The 16,916-nt window shown below is 27.1% G+C and overlaps 1 protein-coding gene across 1 annotated transcript; it reads right to left on the bottom strand.

Annotated features, from left to right (window-relative positions):
• Window positions 1-291: 291 nt before the first annotated feature.
• LOC127289061 (chaoptin) lies at window positions 292-16,815 on the bottom strand. Its single transcript, XM_051316819.1, has 12 exons — window positions 16,669-16,815; window positions 9,552-9,804; window positions 9,113-9,400; window positions 7,118-7,355; window positions 6,728-6,974; window positions 6,376-6,630; window positions 5,901-6,217; window positions 5,517-5,814; window positions 4,966-5,446; window positions 4,635-4,898; window positions 1,224-1,452; window positions 292-1,071 (listed from the first exon to the last, which is right to left on the bottom strand). Exons 2-12 carry the CDS (start codon window positions 9,799-9,801, stop codon window positions 732-734), a joined length of 3,207 nt encoding a protein of 1,068 aa, XP_051172776.1. The 5' UTR covers window positions 9,802-9,804; window positions 16,669-16,815; the 3' UTR covers window positions 292-731.
• Window positions 16,816-16,916: the final 101 nt, after the last annotated feature.

The raw sequence follows: 16,916 nt of genomic DNA, 5'->3' as shown, positions 1-16,916 counted from the left end.
TTTTCTATACTCTGAAACCACAACATTATTAAGAGGCCAGGACACAAGGATGATGATAAAAGACACGTGAGATTTAATGATGATAAAATAAAGTTCCAAGACAAAGTAACTTGACACCATATCTGTCCATATTCTGCGGTATCGACTCTCTGGATGTTATCCCCCCATTAGGTAACTAATTAATGGCTAATTGATTCAAGTAGGTCGTGAGAGAAAGATCATCAGGTTCTACCTATGGCCTTATTTACATCATATTAGCGGATGCTGATTATAAAAAAAAAAAACTTTAGCTAGATTGAGGGAAATATTTTTTTTTCTTTTATAAAATAAAAATTACAATCTTTTTATATAAAATAAATAATTAATCATCAACATTGGTGTTTTTCTTTTTGTATAAAACAAAATATTTACAGCGTGAATAAATTCGAATTTTCAAAAAATTCTCTATATAACAATAAGAGCACTTAATTACAATTGCATTTGTCAGTCATTAATTATTATTATCACTATAGTTTAATTATCACGTTTGTGAGTATTTCTCTGTTAACTTTTTTTTTTCCAAATTAGATTTTGATCATTTTAATTTCTCCATGTAAAGAAAATATTCCAATTTCTCAATTATTAATATTTCATTTATATTTAATTTCATGACCACTAAATAATTTATGTTGAATTTCTTATATATAACAGATCAATAAAAAATTCTTTCGTGATCATAAAATTAAATATATTTAATTTGTGATATTATTCAAAAAAGTCAAAAATACTAATGAAATTGTGCTTAATGGAAGAGATAAACTTCCAGAACTAGTAAATTTTTGATTTAATAATTGACATTGAGAATCTCGGAAATGTTTAACATTACCTATCGAATCTCTGGCGAGAATACAGAGTTCGTATTTTGACATTGATTTTGGTAGTGTATTTACTTTAAATGATCTTTCACTATAAACAACATCCTGTTCGATTAGAGGTTTCTTGCCAATTTCCCGTAGAACAATATAAAAATCTCCAATGTCTTCTCTTGATGTCACATACCAAGTGGCTTTCCACGAATCATCTTCATCATTGCTAAACAAAAAAAAGGAATTTTTCAAATGAAATAAAATTTTTATTCTAAGACGTGTATGATAATTTTTCTCTGGATTCAAATTATATATGATCATCTTTTAAAAAAAGATGATTTTTCTTACACCTATTATTGTTTTTAATTATGTACTCACTATTCCAGTTCCCTGTATTCAATGTCAGGTGTAATATCTAATTTTGAATCTTCTGAAATATCTTTCTCTTCACATGTCATTAAATCTTCAGTTATTTCAGAAAGAAGATGATTTTCAATAAAACTTGGACCTGAACATATCATTTCCATCCATTCTTTTGGAATTTCCGTGAATGTATTGAGCCATCTTTTCAATGGTCTTACGTAACAATCGCAATACAATGGATTACCTGGAAAATGCATTAAGAAAAATAAAAATAGATTCAAAATGTAATGATTTAATATTGGGTTAATTTAAATTTAACTATGAAAATTAAAAAAATTTGAAAAAAGCTGCATTCAGAAGGATCGACAGAAAATAAGACATATATTGTTCGGAGCAGGTGACGAAGGAGATGGATTTGGAAATTAGAAATTACTGAACCACTGGACTAATTTGACGATATGGACCTTAGGTTGTCATGGCAATGTAGTAGCCGAAATTTGTATGAGGACACAACAGATTTAGATCACTTTTGCATTGATGGTCGTCTATAATTTTATAGTTCATTTTATTGTATGCGAAGAGTATTTTTCTGAAATCAACTCACGAATGATTGGGAGATTTTATTTAATTAACGAATTATTACTCAACAAATTGTAAGTCGATTTGTTCTAATAAATCAATCAAATTTAATTGATTTTAATTCAAAATGATTCACCTGAATCGCGTTGGATAAAGGCGAGATATTAAAGGAGTGAATAAATTTTTTTGGAGCGATAGTTTAATTTCCCATTAATAATTATTTTGATAAACTCTTCCTTCATTTTCTCCCTTGATCTACTTTAATGAATGATAAAACTATACGTAATTATTTTCTTCCACAATTCCTTATCATCAATAATTAATTATAGGTAATTAATTAATTATAATTAATTGATATAATAATAATTAATCATATAATTTCTTTAATTAAATTCAAATACATTCTTGGTTTGCCAAATTCATTAGAAATTAGCTGGTGTTTGATATAAAAATTCCATTAAGTTTTCCAAATTAATTATAAATTGAAATGTCCGAAATTGATGTGAAATAAATCGGCAATTATGCGCCGCAACTCTTCAAACGCAAGATTTACTAAAGAATGTTTTTTAAATAAATTAATTTTTGTTAATTTATTTTCTTTTTTCGAATTTTGCATCGAAATCTTTAACGAAAGGAAAAAAGATTTCCAGTGTTTCTTAAATTAGATTCGATATTCTGAATTTTGCAAAATTATATTTTATATTCGAAATCTACGACTCCAAAAACCCTTCAGCGGGAGAATTGTGTAATTCAATTTCTATTCCATGGATTCTAATTTTTACTCATAATTCTATTTACACTTTTAGATGTACAGAATCTAATTTTTATTTAGAATTCCACTTTCACAAATATCTGTCAAAAATTTCGGACTAATTTTAGATTAAATACAGACAGATCACTGATCATTTCAGATTGGTCCAGAAATTTAACGAAAACAATCCGAAAATGATCTGTATTAGTCAGCCATCAATCTGGATGAAAAGATAAATCCAAAATCAGTCCGGAAGAATCTGCAATAGACACGAAATAAATACGCAATTGGCCTGCAACAATTTGATTTTGGTTAGATCCAAAGAAAAAACCAAAATCATTCCAGAATTTTGATGTAAACTATCCACAAACAGTACGCAACAAACCGAATTATCATCAATAATTTATTATAGGTAATTAATTAATTGTAATTAATTAATCATATAATTCCTTTCATTAAATTCAAATTCATTCTTGGTTTGCCAAATCCATTAGAAATAAGCTGGCGTCTGATATAAAAATTTCATTAGGTTTGCATTATTATGCAATTAAAAGGTCCGAAATTGATATGAAATAAATCGGCAATTATCCCGCAACAATTTGATTTTAGTTAAATCCAAAAGTATTCCAGAATGATACAGAATTTCTATGTAACCTATCTGCAAACAGTACGCAACAAACTGGATTAAGTATTTGTCAAAAAACTGAATCCGACATAAATCCGTAATAATTTGAAATCTGCATGTGGAAAATCCGGTATTGGTCCACAGCGGGAATTGCGTTACAATTTAGAAGATCTTTATCGAAAAAGACGTTAGATGGGGTCCGTTGTACCTGGCCTATCGGCTTACCAACGATAACAATAACGACTCCTATGGACTGTAGTCCTCGTTCAACTAATCTCTTTTCTAGAAATTCGCAAATTGATTCGTGACTCTTACTGTATATCGTCGTTGAAACATTCGTTCAACAGTCATCGTACTACAGCACTGACTCTTACTTTAATTTAAATCCGTCGTTTTCCGTTGGTTTAGATAGAACACTTATGACCCTCGACGATTTTTCCAGTCCCTTGGAATTATGCAGGTTCTTGCCCGAGTTGTTATAGCGCAATTCACATGTCGACAGTTTCAAAGAAGTCTGATCACATTTTGGATCAGTTTCTTCTTCATTTGTCTTGCTCTAAGCGATATGCGCTTTCAACCACTGCTCCCATGAGTCCAACACCCAAATGACGACTCTTTTCGCGCTGATGAAGAAAAGCTTCCCGAGGCACCTGATCTCCGATTATTAGACTCAGGTACGGGTACTAGTTTGGGGACTCTATCTAATCCCCAAACCTGGAAGCTCCTTCCTCCTTTTTAGTCGCCTTTTACGACACGCAGAGGTCAACGTTGGGATTATTCGTCCATCGATGTCCACACAGCCAGGTATTGCTTTACAATAATCCTGACTTAATCTGGTACAAAATCCTAATCCAAAATGAGTCTGGAAAAATTCGAAATTAAGATGTACAAAATCGGCAGTTGCAGTCTTAATGAAAATCTGAATCAGAAAGGATTCCGATTTAGTCGGCAATCTGTGTGTAACGAATCTGGATTTAGTTAGAAAATCTTAATTCAAAATTTTTATGTAAAAAATCTGGTATTTGCCCTCAACAATGATGACGTCCCACGGGGGGTGAGAAACACTCTCACATTGGTTCTGCAGGGTTACCATAGTGTAACACAGCGTTACTATAGCTAGTAAATTAGCTCATCCAAAAACTTTTCCATGTAGGATGAATCTTATTTTGAATTTGATAATTCTCAGCAATAGTTAATAGTAAAGTTAGCTAAACCTCTGAACTAATTGTTTAACGATACGGAACTGAAGTTGTCATATCAATGATGTATGAGAAATTTGGATGAGGGCTCAACAGATTGATACTGAATCACATTTGGATCGATCGTCGACAATTTTTGTTCATTTCATTGTGTGAAGAATAAAAAGGAACGTTTTACGAATTCTAAACTTTAGGTTAAAATTCTCAAATTAGGAATTAATGAATCTAGAATAAAAAAATCTTAATAAAAATAAAATAAGTTAAATTATTACCATTATATCGAACTTCAGTGTTGTTTTTGATAATCGTCATCAAATGTTTATTAAAACTTGTAAATTGATTATTCTCAATATCCAAAAGTTTCAAATTTGGCATGGCAACAATTTTCTCAAATGGTAAATGAGTAAAGTGATTATTCTTCATAATCAAATTTGTCAGATTTATCGGTGGCTTATAAACATCTGGCTCCGAAATATCATTGATATCATTAAATGATAAATCCAATGTTTCCAGACTTGTTAAATTTCCAATAACATCTGCAATGTAAAAAATTAATTAATTATTCAGATACATTTTAGATTTTAAAAAAATAAATTGCCTTACATCTTCGAATCTCGTTGATATTGTTATGGGATAGATTGAGATTAACAAGTTTCTTTCCGCCTATAGTGATGTCAAATGTAAGAACTGGCATTGTATTATAGGAAAGATCTATTTCCTTTAATTTATAAGGAATCCAAGGATTGCTGGGAAACATTTTTCTTGTAATGAATGATATTTTATTGTGACTAAGATTCACTTTCTCCAATGACAAACAATCATCTAATAATCCATTTGTTTTGTTATCTAATTTTTCTAAATTATTAAAAGAGAGATCTAAATTTCTCAACGATACAAGACTTTGGAATGCACCATTTGAAATGTGAGTGAGATTATTGTTGGATAAATTCAAGGTTAATAATTGCAAAAGTCCCTCGAAGGCTCGTTGATTTATTTTTTTAATTTGATTATTTGATAGATTCAATTCAAAAACAATTGGTAATCTTCCAAATGCTGCCTTATTTAGTTCCGTTAAATTGTTATCCTAAACATTAAATTAATTCAAAATTAATTTCAGAAATTAATTTTTTTTGATATAATTATGAATTTCTCACCTGTAAATAAAGATACTGTAAACTTGTCAATGAACTTAATGCTTCCCACGGTGGTTTTGTAATATTATTTTCAGCAAGATTCAATGTCCTCAGAGTTAAAAGATTATCAAAGCAGCCATATCCCAATTTATCAGTTAAACGATTTTTTGATAGATCAAGTGATAAAAGTGCATTCATTGTTGGCCAAGTGTCTGACAATGGAATTTCCTCCAAGGAATTCTCAGAAAAATCAAGATGACCTAGGGAAATTGGCAATTGGAAAATTTTCGTCAAATTATTGTGTTTAACCGTCAAAGTCCTAAAAATAGAAAATTAGCGATTTAAATGAAAAAAATATTTGTAAATTGATAATAAAAAAATCAATGATTATAATATTATTTATACCTGCAACTTCCTAAACGTGTTAAACTTCCACGTGAAATTTCTCTTAATTTATTGTAACTCATATCCAATTCCAATAAAGTTGTCAATGGTCCAAATGTTGATGGATGAATTTTTTCCAATGAATTATATGCCAAATTTAATGTACGAAGACTAAATAATGTTTGAAATATTCCATTATGTATTTCTGATATATTATTATATGATAAATCAATTGTATGAAGTTCATATAATTTTGGAAATGTATTTCTTGGCACTGAATGCAATGCATTGTGGGAGGCATTTAAAATTTTTATGTACGTCATATTTTGCAATGGTACCTAAAAGAATACACAAAAAGAAAAGGAAATTATTTCTAAATTAATTATTTATATTTAATTATTTCTATATTAATTATTTCAATTTTAATGAAAAATTTTGAAAAAATATAATTTATTTAAAAAATTTAAAATTCTTCTTTCTAGAATACAAAACATACCTGATTTAAAGAAGTCAGGAAATTAAAACTAAGTTGCAATTCATTGGCATAAGTATTGGGATCAAACGAATTTTTGGAAAAATTGTTAATTTTATTAAAACTTAAATCGAGAACAGTAATATTGGCGCAATTTTCAAAAGCCCTTGGCTCAATTTGAGAAATTCGATTGTGTGATAAATTCACATGAACACTTGTGAGATCTTTGAATGACAATTTTTCAACAATTGTCACCATATTTTCAGAAACGTCCAACATCTAAAAAAAGGGTTTTAGAGAATTAGTTTTTTTTTTGGGTTTCAGTATTCCTTTGGTATTTTTCTGTATATTTAAGAAATAGTCATTTTTATCTTACCTCAGCATATTTAAGTTGATTAAACATTTGATAATCAATTTTTTTAATTTGATTACGTGCCAAGTCGATGGTTGCAACTTTTGTCACCGATTCAAAAGTACTACGTCCAACGTCATTTATTAAATTGTCACTCAAGTAGAGTCTTCTCATTTGTCGCATTCCTCGAAATGTGTTGGAATCAATTTTTCTTATTTTATTATGACTAAGATTCAAGAGAAGTAGGAGAGAATTTCTTGCCAACGTTCCTCTGAAATGACAAATAAGAAAATTGAATTAAAAAAAAAAATTATTTCAAATATAACAGTTGGATTTCCTAACTGCAAAATTTGTAATTGCAAGATTTTAGCAAATGCCATAAATATTTTATAAAACGAAATTTCTCGTAAATACCTTTTCAAATCACCAAGTGCATTGTGGGAGACGTTCAATATTTTTAATTTTGTAAGATCAGACAAATGAGATGCTTCTAATTTCTCAATGGAATTATAGGACAAATCGAGATACTCCATATCCTTTAATCCTTTGAATTGATTTCTCTTTAATTCCTTTATATTATTGCCATGAAGATCCAATGATTTTAATTTTTTTAAGGGAGCGAAACTTTCCACTGTTATTGTATGCAATGTACCTGATGAAAAAAAAAGAAAATCATTAAATTTAATTTTTTCGTAAATTTCCCTCGGGGTCAATTATGTAACATTTCCGCATTCCACATTCCATTTTTCCTATGCCTCATTCCCACATTCCCTATTCCATTTTTGGCATTACGCATTCCAAATTCTACTTTTAATATTTTCCATTGAAATTTTCACATTTCGTATTCCATTTTTCACATTCCGAATTCTAATTTTCACGTTTCGAATTCCAATTTACAGATTCCACCATATCTAATTCCACTTTTCACATTCTCCATTGTGAATTCTAATTTCCACATTCCATATTCGACTTTTATATTCTACATTCAATTTTTTATAATTCGCAATACAATTATGTCATTATTCATTCCGAATTCCATTTTTCACATTTTACAATCCCCATTCCAAATTTCAAATTCCACATTCTGAGTTCTACTTATCACATTTCGCATTCCACATTCCACTTTTTACATTTCGAATTCCACTTTTCACATTCCCCATTCCGAATTCTACTTTTCACATTTCCCATTCCACATTTGGAATTCCAATTATTACATTCCATGTTTCGAATACCATTATTCACATTCCGAATTCCACTTTTCACATTCCACATTCATTTTTTTATAATTTGTTATCCAATTATCACATTATTCATTCTGGATTCCAATTTATCACATTTCAAATTTTACGTTTTACAATCCTCATATCACATTTCGAATTCAAATTTTCAAATTCCACTTTCTCAATTCTACTTATTACATTTTGCATTCCACATTCAAATTTTTTCTTTTTCAATTCCAATTTACATTCCGAAATTCACATTTCCCATTCAAAATTCTACTTTTCACGTTTCCCATTCCACATTTGAAATTTCAATTATTACATTCCATTATCCACATTCCGAATTCGGCTTTTCATATTTCGAATTTCATTTTTCACATTCAGCATTTGACTTTCCACATTTCACATTCTAATTTTCACATTTGTCATTCAATTTTTTATAATTCGCATTTCAATTTTCACATTCCAAATTCGGAATTCCTCTTTTCACATTTCACAATTCTAATTCTATTTTTCACATTCCGCATTTTACTTTACACATTCCTTATATGAAAAATCGAATGCAGAATGTGGAAATTAAAATTCTAAATGTGAAATGTGAAAACTGGAATGGGAATATTTATTTATTTATTTATATGAAAAGTTGAATGTGAAAAGTGGAATGCGAATTGTGAAAACTCGAATGCGGAATGTGAAATGCAAAATGTTAAAATTGTAATTAGGAATATGGAATGTGATAATTTAAAAAATAAAATATAAGAAATCAAATGCGGATTGGGAAAAGTGGAATTTGGAATGTAAAAAGTGGAATGCGGAATGAGAATATTGGAATGTGGAATATGAAATTCGAATTTTGGAATAAGAAAATTTGAATGCGAAATGTGAAAATTGGAATTCGGAATCTGGAATGCGGAATGGTTACATAAAAAACCCCCTGGCCCTTTTTGGATTCAATTGTAATTAATAATTTTTATCTTAAATTTAACTTTATTTTAATAAAATAATTGTGAAATTAATAAAATTGAATAAAATCTTGTAACATCAAGATTTGTTTCTATAAAAAAAAAATATTATAACATATATACATTTTTTTTTCTATTTTTTATATATATCTAGTAATTATTGATATATGTTTAAAATTGAATGAAATGTTTTTTGATAATAATATATATATATAGACATTTATTACCGTTACTTATTTCGATCCTTTCAATTTTCGAGGCCGCCAGACTTCCATGAAAACTTTCATCATTCATTGATTCCAATCGATTGCCTCTAATTATTAAAATTGTAAGATTACCCAAAATTTGTATAGCTTGATTTGGAAATTTTTCCAGTTTACTACCAATTATATGAAGTTCCTGTAGCGTTCGATTGACACCCAAAAAACTATGCTCGTCAATAAATTTTATTGGCGTATCAATGATATGTAAAATTCGGACATTCAATTGATAAAGTGCTGGACCATAAAGTCGAGCTGGAAAAATTAAAAAAAAAAATTAATAAAATTACGAAATAACGAAAAATTGTTACTCTCTTCTGTAATGGTAACGCCTTATTTTTATGTTACAACTTTTCTTTTTTATTTACATTTTTATGAAAACTTAATTATTTTTTTTTATACGTACCAATATTGCACTTGTAAAGAATTAATTGTTCTATTGGAATTCCATCATTTCCTAAATTTTCAAATGCCAAACTTAAGCTGGCTAAATTACTGTTTTCACATTTTATATGAAGTCCCTCGTCTGTATTTTTAATACAAGCGCATGGCCAAATGTGACTCGCCTCTATTGGACATCGATATTTTGGTCCCGGAGGAATGTAACCTCCCATTGTAGTGAGGATACATCCTAGGAGCAGTAACGGAAGTAACATCTCCTAAAAAAAAACAAGAATTCAGAAATTAAGAAAAATAATTTTGTAAAAAAATTAATAAAAAAAAATCCCAGGAAAAAATTGCCTCAGTTGACAAAAATCACATTTCAAATCTCCACATAAATTTCCGCATGAAAAATTCGGGAAAAAATTCAAGAGGGAATATTTTCAGGAAGGATTAAAAAATATTGCTAAAAAATGAAATATTACAAATCTAATACTATTAAAAATCTTACGAATTCGTGTAAAATTTGTTATTAAGATGTTTCTATGATGCTATTTACGAAATTTTTCTCAGATTTTCAAAATTCAAAATGGCGGTTTCAATATGGCGGAAGAATTTTGTTAAATTGATCAAATTCACTTGAAACTTGACACTCGGAGGTTTTCGAGGTCGCTGATTACGAATTTGAAGTCAGTTTCTCAAAATTCAAAATGGTGGAACCAATATGGCGGACGAATTTTGTTAAATTGATCAAATTCGCTTGAAAATTATTACTCGGGGGTTTTCGAGGTCGCTGATTACGAATTTGAAGTCAGTTTTTCTAAATTGAAAATGGTGGAACCAATATAGCGGACGAATTTTGTTAAATTGTTCTAATACGCTTAAAATTTGTTTCTTGGGGGTTTTTTATACTCGCTGATTACGAATTTAAATTCAGTTTTTGAAAATTCAAAATTGGCGGATTCAATTTGTCAGTCGAAAAAATTAAAAAATCTTTTGGATTAATATACAATTTGCTATTCGTGGGTTTCTGGCGAACGAATTTTGTTAAATTTATCGAATTCGCTGGAAAATTATTACTCGGGGGTTTTTGGAGTCGCTGATCATGAATCTGAAGTCAGTTTTGCAAAATGCAAAATGTCGGATCCAATATGGTGGACGAATTTTGTTAAATTGATCTAATTTGCTTGAAACTTGACACTCGGGGGTTTTCGAGGTCGCTGATTACGAATTTGAAGTCAGTTTTTCAAAATTCAAAATGGTGGAACCAATATGGTGGACAAATTTATTTAATTTGAACAAATTCGCTTGAAACTTGTTATTCAGGGGTTTTCGGGTCGCTGATTACGAATTTGAAGTCGGTTTGTTAAAATTAAAAATGGCGGATCTAATATGGCGAAAGAATTTTTAAACTAAACAAATTCACTTAAAATTTGTTACTCGGGGGTTTTCGAGGTCGCTAATTACGAATTTGAAGTCTATTTTTTAATTAAAAAAAAATTCTTAAATTTAAAAATTTAAATTGACCATCAAAAATCTCAATGTATTTAAATAAATTTATTTTTAAAAAAACTACTAGAAATCCGTATTCCAATAATTATACCTTTTAAAAGTGTGTTCTAAATTGTAAAATCTTGATGTTTTTGATTGTTTTTACTATATACACATCGACACTATAATGGGTTATTATAAAGAGATTTTGAAACTTTCAAAGTTTCAAATGATGGGAAAATTCTTACAATTGAACGATTAATGAGAGTATATTAAAATTTTCACTTTATATGAACTTAATTAAATGTATGTGAGACAATTGTCCGCAGTTCATTAATTTTTTTTAGAACGTGAACTTATGGAAGGCCATCATACGCTATCTCTATTATTGTTTGTCCTGCATTGTAAATAATGGCCTTGGAAGAAATCAGCTTTATGTCTCAGTTCTACCTACACACATTTTATCCGTTATTCAATAAAAAAAAATAAAAAATAAGAATACTTTATATATATATATATATATACTCGATGGGAATAACATTCTTTCAAAGAGGTCTCTACAATGACATTCGAAAGTCCGGTTTTTGTTCCATTTATTTAGCGCGGAAGAAAAATATTAATAATCAAGAGAGAGTTGTTTCCTTTTTACGGATTTTGATGTCTAAAATGGGGAACATTCTTCCCAAAAACTTTGTAAACAAAATTAATTGATAGTTTGAATCTTAATGGATTGGTTTAAAACTTTTGGTAAATTTTTGCTTTATACAAGGGTTGAAAATTTCGAAAAATTTTAACTATACGGTTAAAATTTTAAAACAAAATTTAATACTTTAAATTGGAAAAATAATCATTATTTTCAAAACTACAAAATTAAAAAAAATATAAAACTACAGAAATATAAAATTACAAAACTATAAAACTACAGAAATATAAAATTACAAAACTGCAAAATTACAAAACTACAAAACTACAGAAATATAAAAATACAAAACTAGAAAACTACAGAAATATTAAATTACAAATTTACAAAACTACAAAAATTACAATATGTACTACATAAATATAAAATTACAAAACTACCGAAATATAAAACTACAAAACTACAAAACTACAGAAATATAAAATTACAAAACTACATAAAAATAAAATTGCAAAACTATAAAACTACAGAAATATAAAATTACAAAACTACAAAATTACAAAACTACGAAACTATGGAAATATAAAGTTACAAAATTACAAAACTACAAAAATTACAATATGTACTACATAAATATAAAATTACAAAAGAACAAAAATTACAAAAGTACCGAAATATAAAATTACAAAATTACAAAACTGCAAAAATTACAATATGTACTACATAAATATAAAATTACAAAACTACAAATATTACAAAACTACCGAAATATAAAATTACAAAACTACAAAACTACATAAATATAAAATTACAAAACTACAAAAATTACAAAACTACTGAAATATAAAATTATAAAATTACAAAACTACCGAAATATAAAATTACAAAATTACAAAACTACAAAAAAATTAAAAAAATTAAAAATGTAAATATATCATTGAAATATTTAATATGTATAATATATATTTGAAGGCATCGAGGCAAAAATTTCGTACCACATATGTAACCAGGCGTTTTAGCATAGAAAATAAAACAGTTAGTTGTAAATGAAGATACTCAATAAATTTGTATGAATATATATATATATATATAAAAGAAGACAAAATAACGTGGGTCGAAAAACGTGGGCATCTTAGAAATTAAATAATGTGTCAACAGTAGTGGGTGCAAAATAAAAATTCATTTTATTAGTCATCGTAGATTAATATACGTGTTAACAAGTTTAGTATTTAGTGGTAGGGATTTTTCACCAAAAACAAAAAAAAGTGCCAAAAATGGTAAAAGATAAAAATTTTTAAAATTTATTCCTATTTCAAATATGGAAATTTCTAATATCATTGATTTTCGAATTTTTTTTAAATCAGTTTTTAAAATTAAATTAAAATTGAAAATTAAATTTGTTTGTATAAAAATAGAGTTTTCTTTCCTTTTTACGAAAAAAAAATTTTGCATTGTTTTGAATTAAAGAAATTTTGTCTTTGATTGAAATAAAAAATTTCGTAAAGTCAAAGAAATATTTCTTTGATTCAAATAAAAAATTTCGTAAAATCAAAGAAATATTTTTTTGATTCAATAAAAATAAAAGTAAAGACAACAATTTTTTAATATGTCAAAAAATGACTTGTAGAAATTTATCCAGTCTTGTACAAAAACAAATAAAATTCAAATTTTATTTGTCATCGAAAGGAAAATTAGGATGACTCGTATCATATAGTGCATAAATTTTAAGATGATGAGTATGTTAATTTATTTTTTATTATTTTTTACTCCCAAAAACTTTTTGGTATCCGGTTTTATATTTGAAATCTATTTATAAAACAAATGTTTATGACGTCAATAAAAATTTATATTTTAGTCCCTGTGTTCAGCTAATATATTATTTAAATCTTAAGGTTTCTAATAAATAATTACTACATTTTTTCAAATTTTATTTCTAAAAACAATATTTAAAAAATTTTTTAAAAACATTTTTGTTTTCAATTTGCTTTTTCTCTTAAATTTTCATATTTTTTCTTTACAAATAATTATTTATTACTTATGTTTGAAAAAATTAAAAAAAAGAAAAACTATTTGACGAAAAATTTTAAAAATAATATATATAAAAAAATTTTTTGAAAACTATTTTTAAAATATATATAAAATTTTTATTTTTTTCTAATTTTTACACGTTATTTTCCCAAACCAATTTAAATAGTTTTTTATTTTAATTAATAAAATTTTAATATTGTGTGTTATTTTTTTATTATTTTTTTTTATTTCTTATTTATTTAACAAATTTTTAATTAACGAATAAAAAATTTAATTACAAAAATTGAAACTATACACGTATAAAGTGTGATTATAGTAATCTGATTTGAGATAAATTTATTTCAACTTTTGTAAAAAAAAAAAAAAAAAATCAGTGAATTATTATCTATTTAATTTTTTCACACATTATTAAATACGTTAAGTAAATTTAAAAATTATCTCCGGAACTTTGGTAAGAAAAAAAAAAGAAAGGAGCGTTGATCTAGTTATAGAGCAACTTGTTTATGCAACGCTTAAAGCGTTGTTCGAACAACTGACCCATGAAGTATATATAATATATATAAATTTAATATTTCTAAATTAATATTCAATTTTCAGTTAATTTTAATTTTACATACAGTTTTCAAGAAAAAAAAAATTTTTGTTTGAAAAAAGTTTATTTCTGTTAAATTATAATTTAATTTTTAAAAATAATTTTCAATTTCTGATACAAATTAATAAAATCCTAATTATTTATTTTTGTAGTTTGTCGTTTTTTTATATTAAATTTTTTAAATTTTATCCAACGAAATTAATGAAAATTATTAATTTAATAACTAATTTAATAAAAGTTATTAATTTAATGAAAATTATTAATTTAATAACTACTTTCTAAATCTGAATTAGTAAAAATGTTTACTAATTTAAATTAGTGACTCACTTTTTGCTTTAGAATTAGTTAAATTTTACTAATTGTTACTTAAAGTTACTAATAATTAGTAAAATTTTACTAATTCAGGAGCAAAAAGTGAGTCACTAATTCAAATTAGTAAACATTTTTACTAATTCAGATTTAGAGAGTAATTTAATGAAAGTTATTAGTTTAATTAATTTAATAACTAATTTAATTAATTATTATTAATTCTTCAATTAATGTAGGAAATTTTTTTTGTCGCCGCGTATTCATATAATAATTTTTATTTAATTTTAACGCTTTTGGAAATTGGGCTCTCGAAGCGTTTGCGACAAAAAACCTAGAGCCGCATCTATGATAAATTTAAAAATATTTTTTATCAATAATAAATATATATTTTACAGTTGCACACTGGAAAATTATTTTATGTTCAGTTAGCAAATAATAATTAGTTATTATTATTATATAATAATATAATAATATAATAATAATAATAATAATAATAATAATAATAATAATAATAATATTAATAATAATAATAATAATAATAATAATAATAATAATATAGATTGGGAGTATAAGAAATTATGTAAAAGGTAAACAAACTTGCGTCAACGAATATTATATCTTTTATGTCCGCTGCGCCTGGTGCATTTAGTTCGTACTTTCTACAATGTGTAATCCGCATGTAGTTCCACGCAAACAGTAACTTGTTCTACATTTTAAAAACCGTCTACGTTTTTCTAGCCATTAGGAAATGTCAATGGAAATAAACACTCGGCCGAGCAATATAATTATGTAGTAGTACTAACTCCCGTTGAAGTCATTATTATCTATACAACATAGGCAAGTTTTTTCAAAGTCGCGTAATTTCTTGTGGTGTGACGATTTTCATTTCTGGGTTATATGTTTATTAGTAACAAAACGGTAAATATAGTAAATATATCAACAAAGAGACTTTCATATAGTTTTTTGTATTCTTATATATTAGATTTGTAAATAATCTATAGATTTAAAAAAAAAAAAAAAACTTCATTATATTGAATACGCCATTTTGTATTTTTGAAATCTGACTTCAAATTCGTAATCAGCGGTACCGAAAACAACCCGAGTAGCAAATTTTATGTCAATTGGAACAATTTTTTATTTTTTCGTCCGCCATATTGGTCCGCCATTTTGAAATCGGGGAATGGATTTGTAATCAGTGACTTGTTAGAAATAACTATTACTATAGCAACGGTTGCTATGGTAACTGTAACTGTACCATAGTTACTATAATATAACTATTGTCATAGCAACGGTTGCTAGGGTTATTATTACCAAAGCAACCGTTGCTAGGTTTACTATTGTCATAGCAACTATATTACCATAGCAACCGTTGTTAGGGCAACTATTTCCACAGCAACCGTTGCTAAGGTTACTATTGTCATAGCAACGGTTGCTAGAGTGAAACGAAACTAAATTCTTCTTCTTCGACTCTTGGCACCTACTTCCTCTGTGGATTTTTCTAATCACATATATTATACACTAATTTCAAACTGTATTTTTAAAGATTAAATTTTATCACATCCTAAAAATTCTCTCCATTTAGATCACTATTTTCGGTTGGACTTTCTAATTTTTTTTTTTTTTTTAAATTCTAACGCTTTTCTATAATGGAGAGTTTATAATTTTAAATATACAATGACACGGTCTATTGCACTGACAAGCTCTGCGTTCGAGCGTTGAAATCACTGACATCCCTATATCACATAATTGGACAAGGCATGCGCGTGCTTGTGAACACGTGTATGTACAAAATAAGCACTCTCGCTGACAGATACAAAAAATATTTCATCCTTTTTTAAAATTATCTGTATGTTAAAATCGTATAACTAGGGATTTTTTTGTCACTAAATTATTCGAGTTACATTAAGGTGTAATATTATTTTTAAATTATTTTCCACTGTTAACTATATTGTGAAATAAATATAGGTTGAATAAATATATTTATATAGAAAACGACTTTCTCTCCTTCTCACTGACGATAAATTATTGGATATTGAGAAAATGTTTTAAAACTAAAGAAAATTAAATTTAAAACACACGTACTTATATATGTTATCCGGTTTCAAAATGACGAGCTCACGTCAACGAACGAATTTCGTTCAGGACATTTTCTTTATATGATGGTTTCTCGATGACGTTGGTACAGAAACTGAGCGACTGCTGACAGCGAAACTTTGGAGTAAAAAGAGAAAGGCCGATTCACGTTTGTTGTTCATGGGAGTATGGTTTTGTTGCTTATTGCCTACATCTTAAAGAAAGATACGACCTTCTTTCACTATATAGCATACAAC

This window comes from Leptopilina boulardi, unplaced genomic scaffold, assembly GCF_019393585.1.
Source record: "Leptopilina boulardi isolate dan_hultmark-lab unplaced genomic scaffold, ZJU_Lbou_2.1 LbouV2_399, whole genome shotgun sequence".
Lineage (NCBI taxonomy): Eukaryota > Metazoa > Arthropoda > Insecta > Hymenoptera > Figitidae > Leptopilina > Leptopilina boulardi.
This window is presented reverse-complemented; position numbering and strand designations above follow the sequence as displayed.

What these genes read in the sequence shown, in the direction of transcription:
- LOC127289061 (XM_051316819.1), bottom strand. Translation starts at nt 9,801, where the DNA reads ATGTTACTTCCGTTACTGCTCCTAGGATGTATCCTCACTACAATGGGA. An exon ending in TCTTTACAAGTGCAATATTG is followed by an intron (nt 9,401 to 9,551) that starts GTACGTATAAAA and finishes TAATTTTTCCAG; the next exon opens with CTCGACTTTATGGTCCAGCA. An exon ending in TATCAACGAGATTCGAAGAT is followed by an intron (nt 4,899 to 4,965) that starts GTAAGGCAATTT and finishes TTTACATTGCAG; the next exon opens with ATGTTATTGGAAATTTAACA.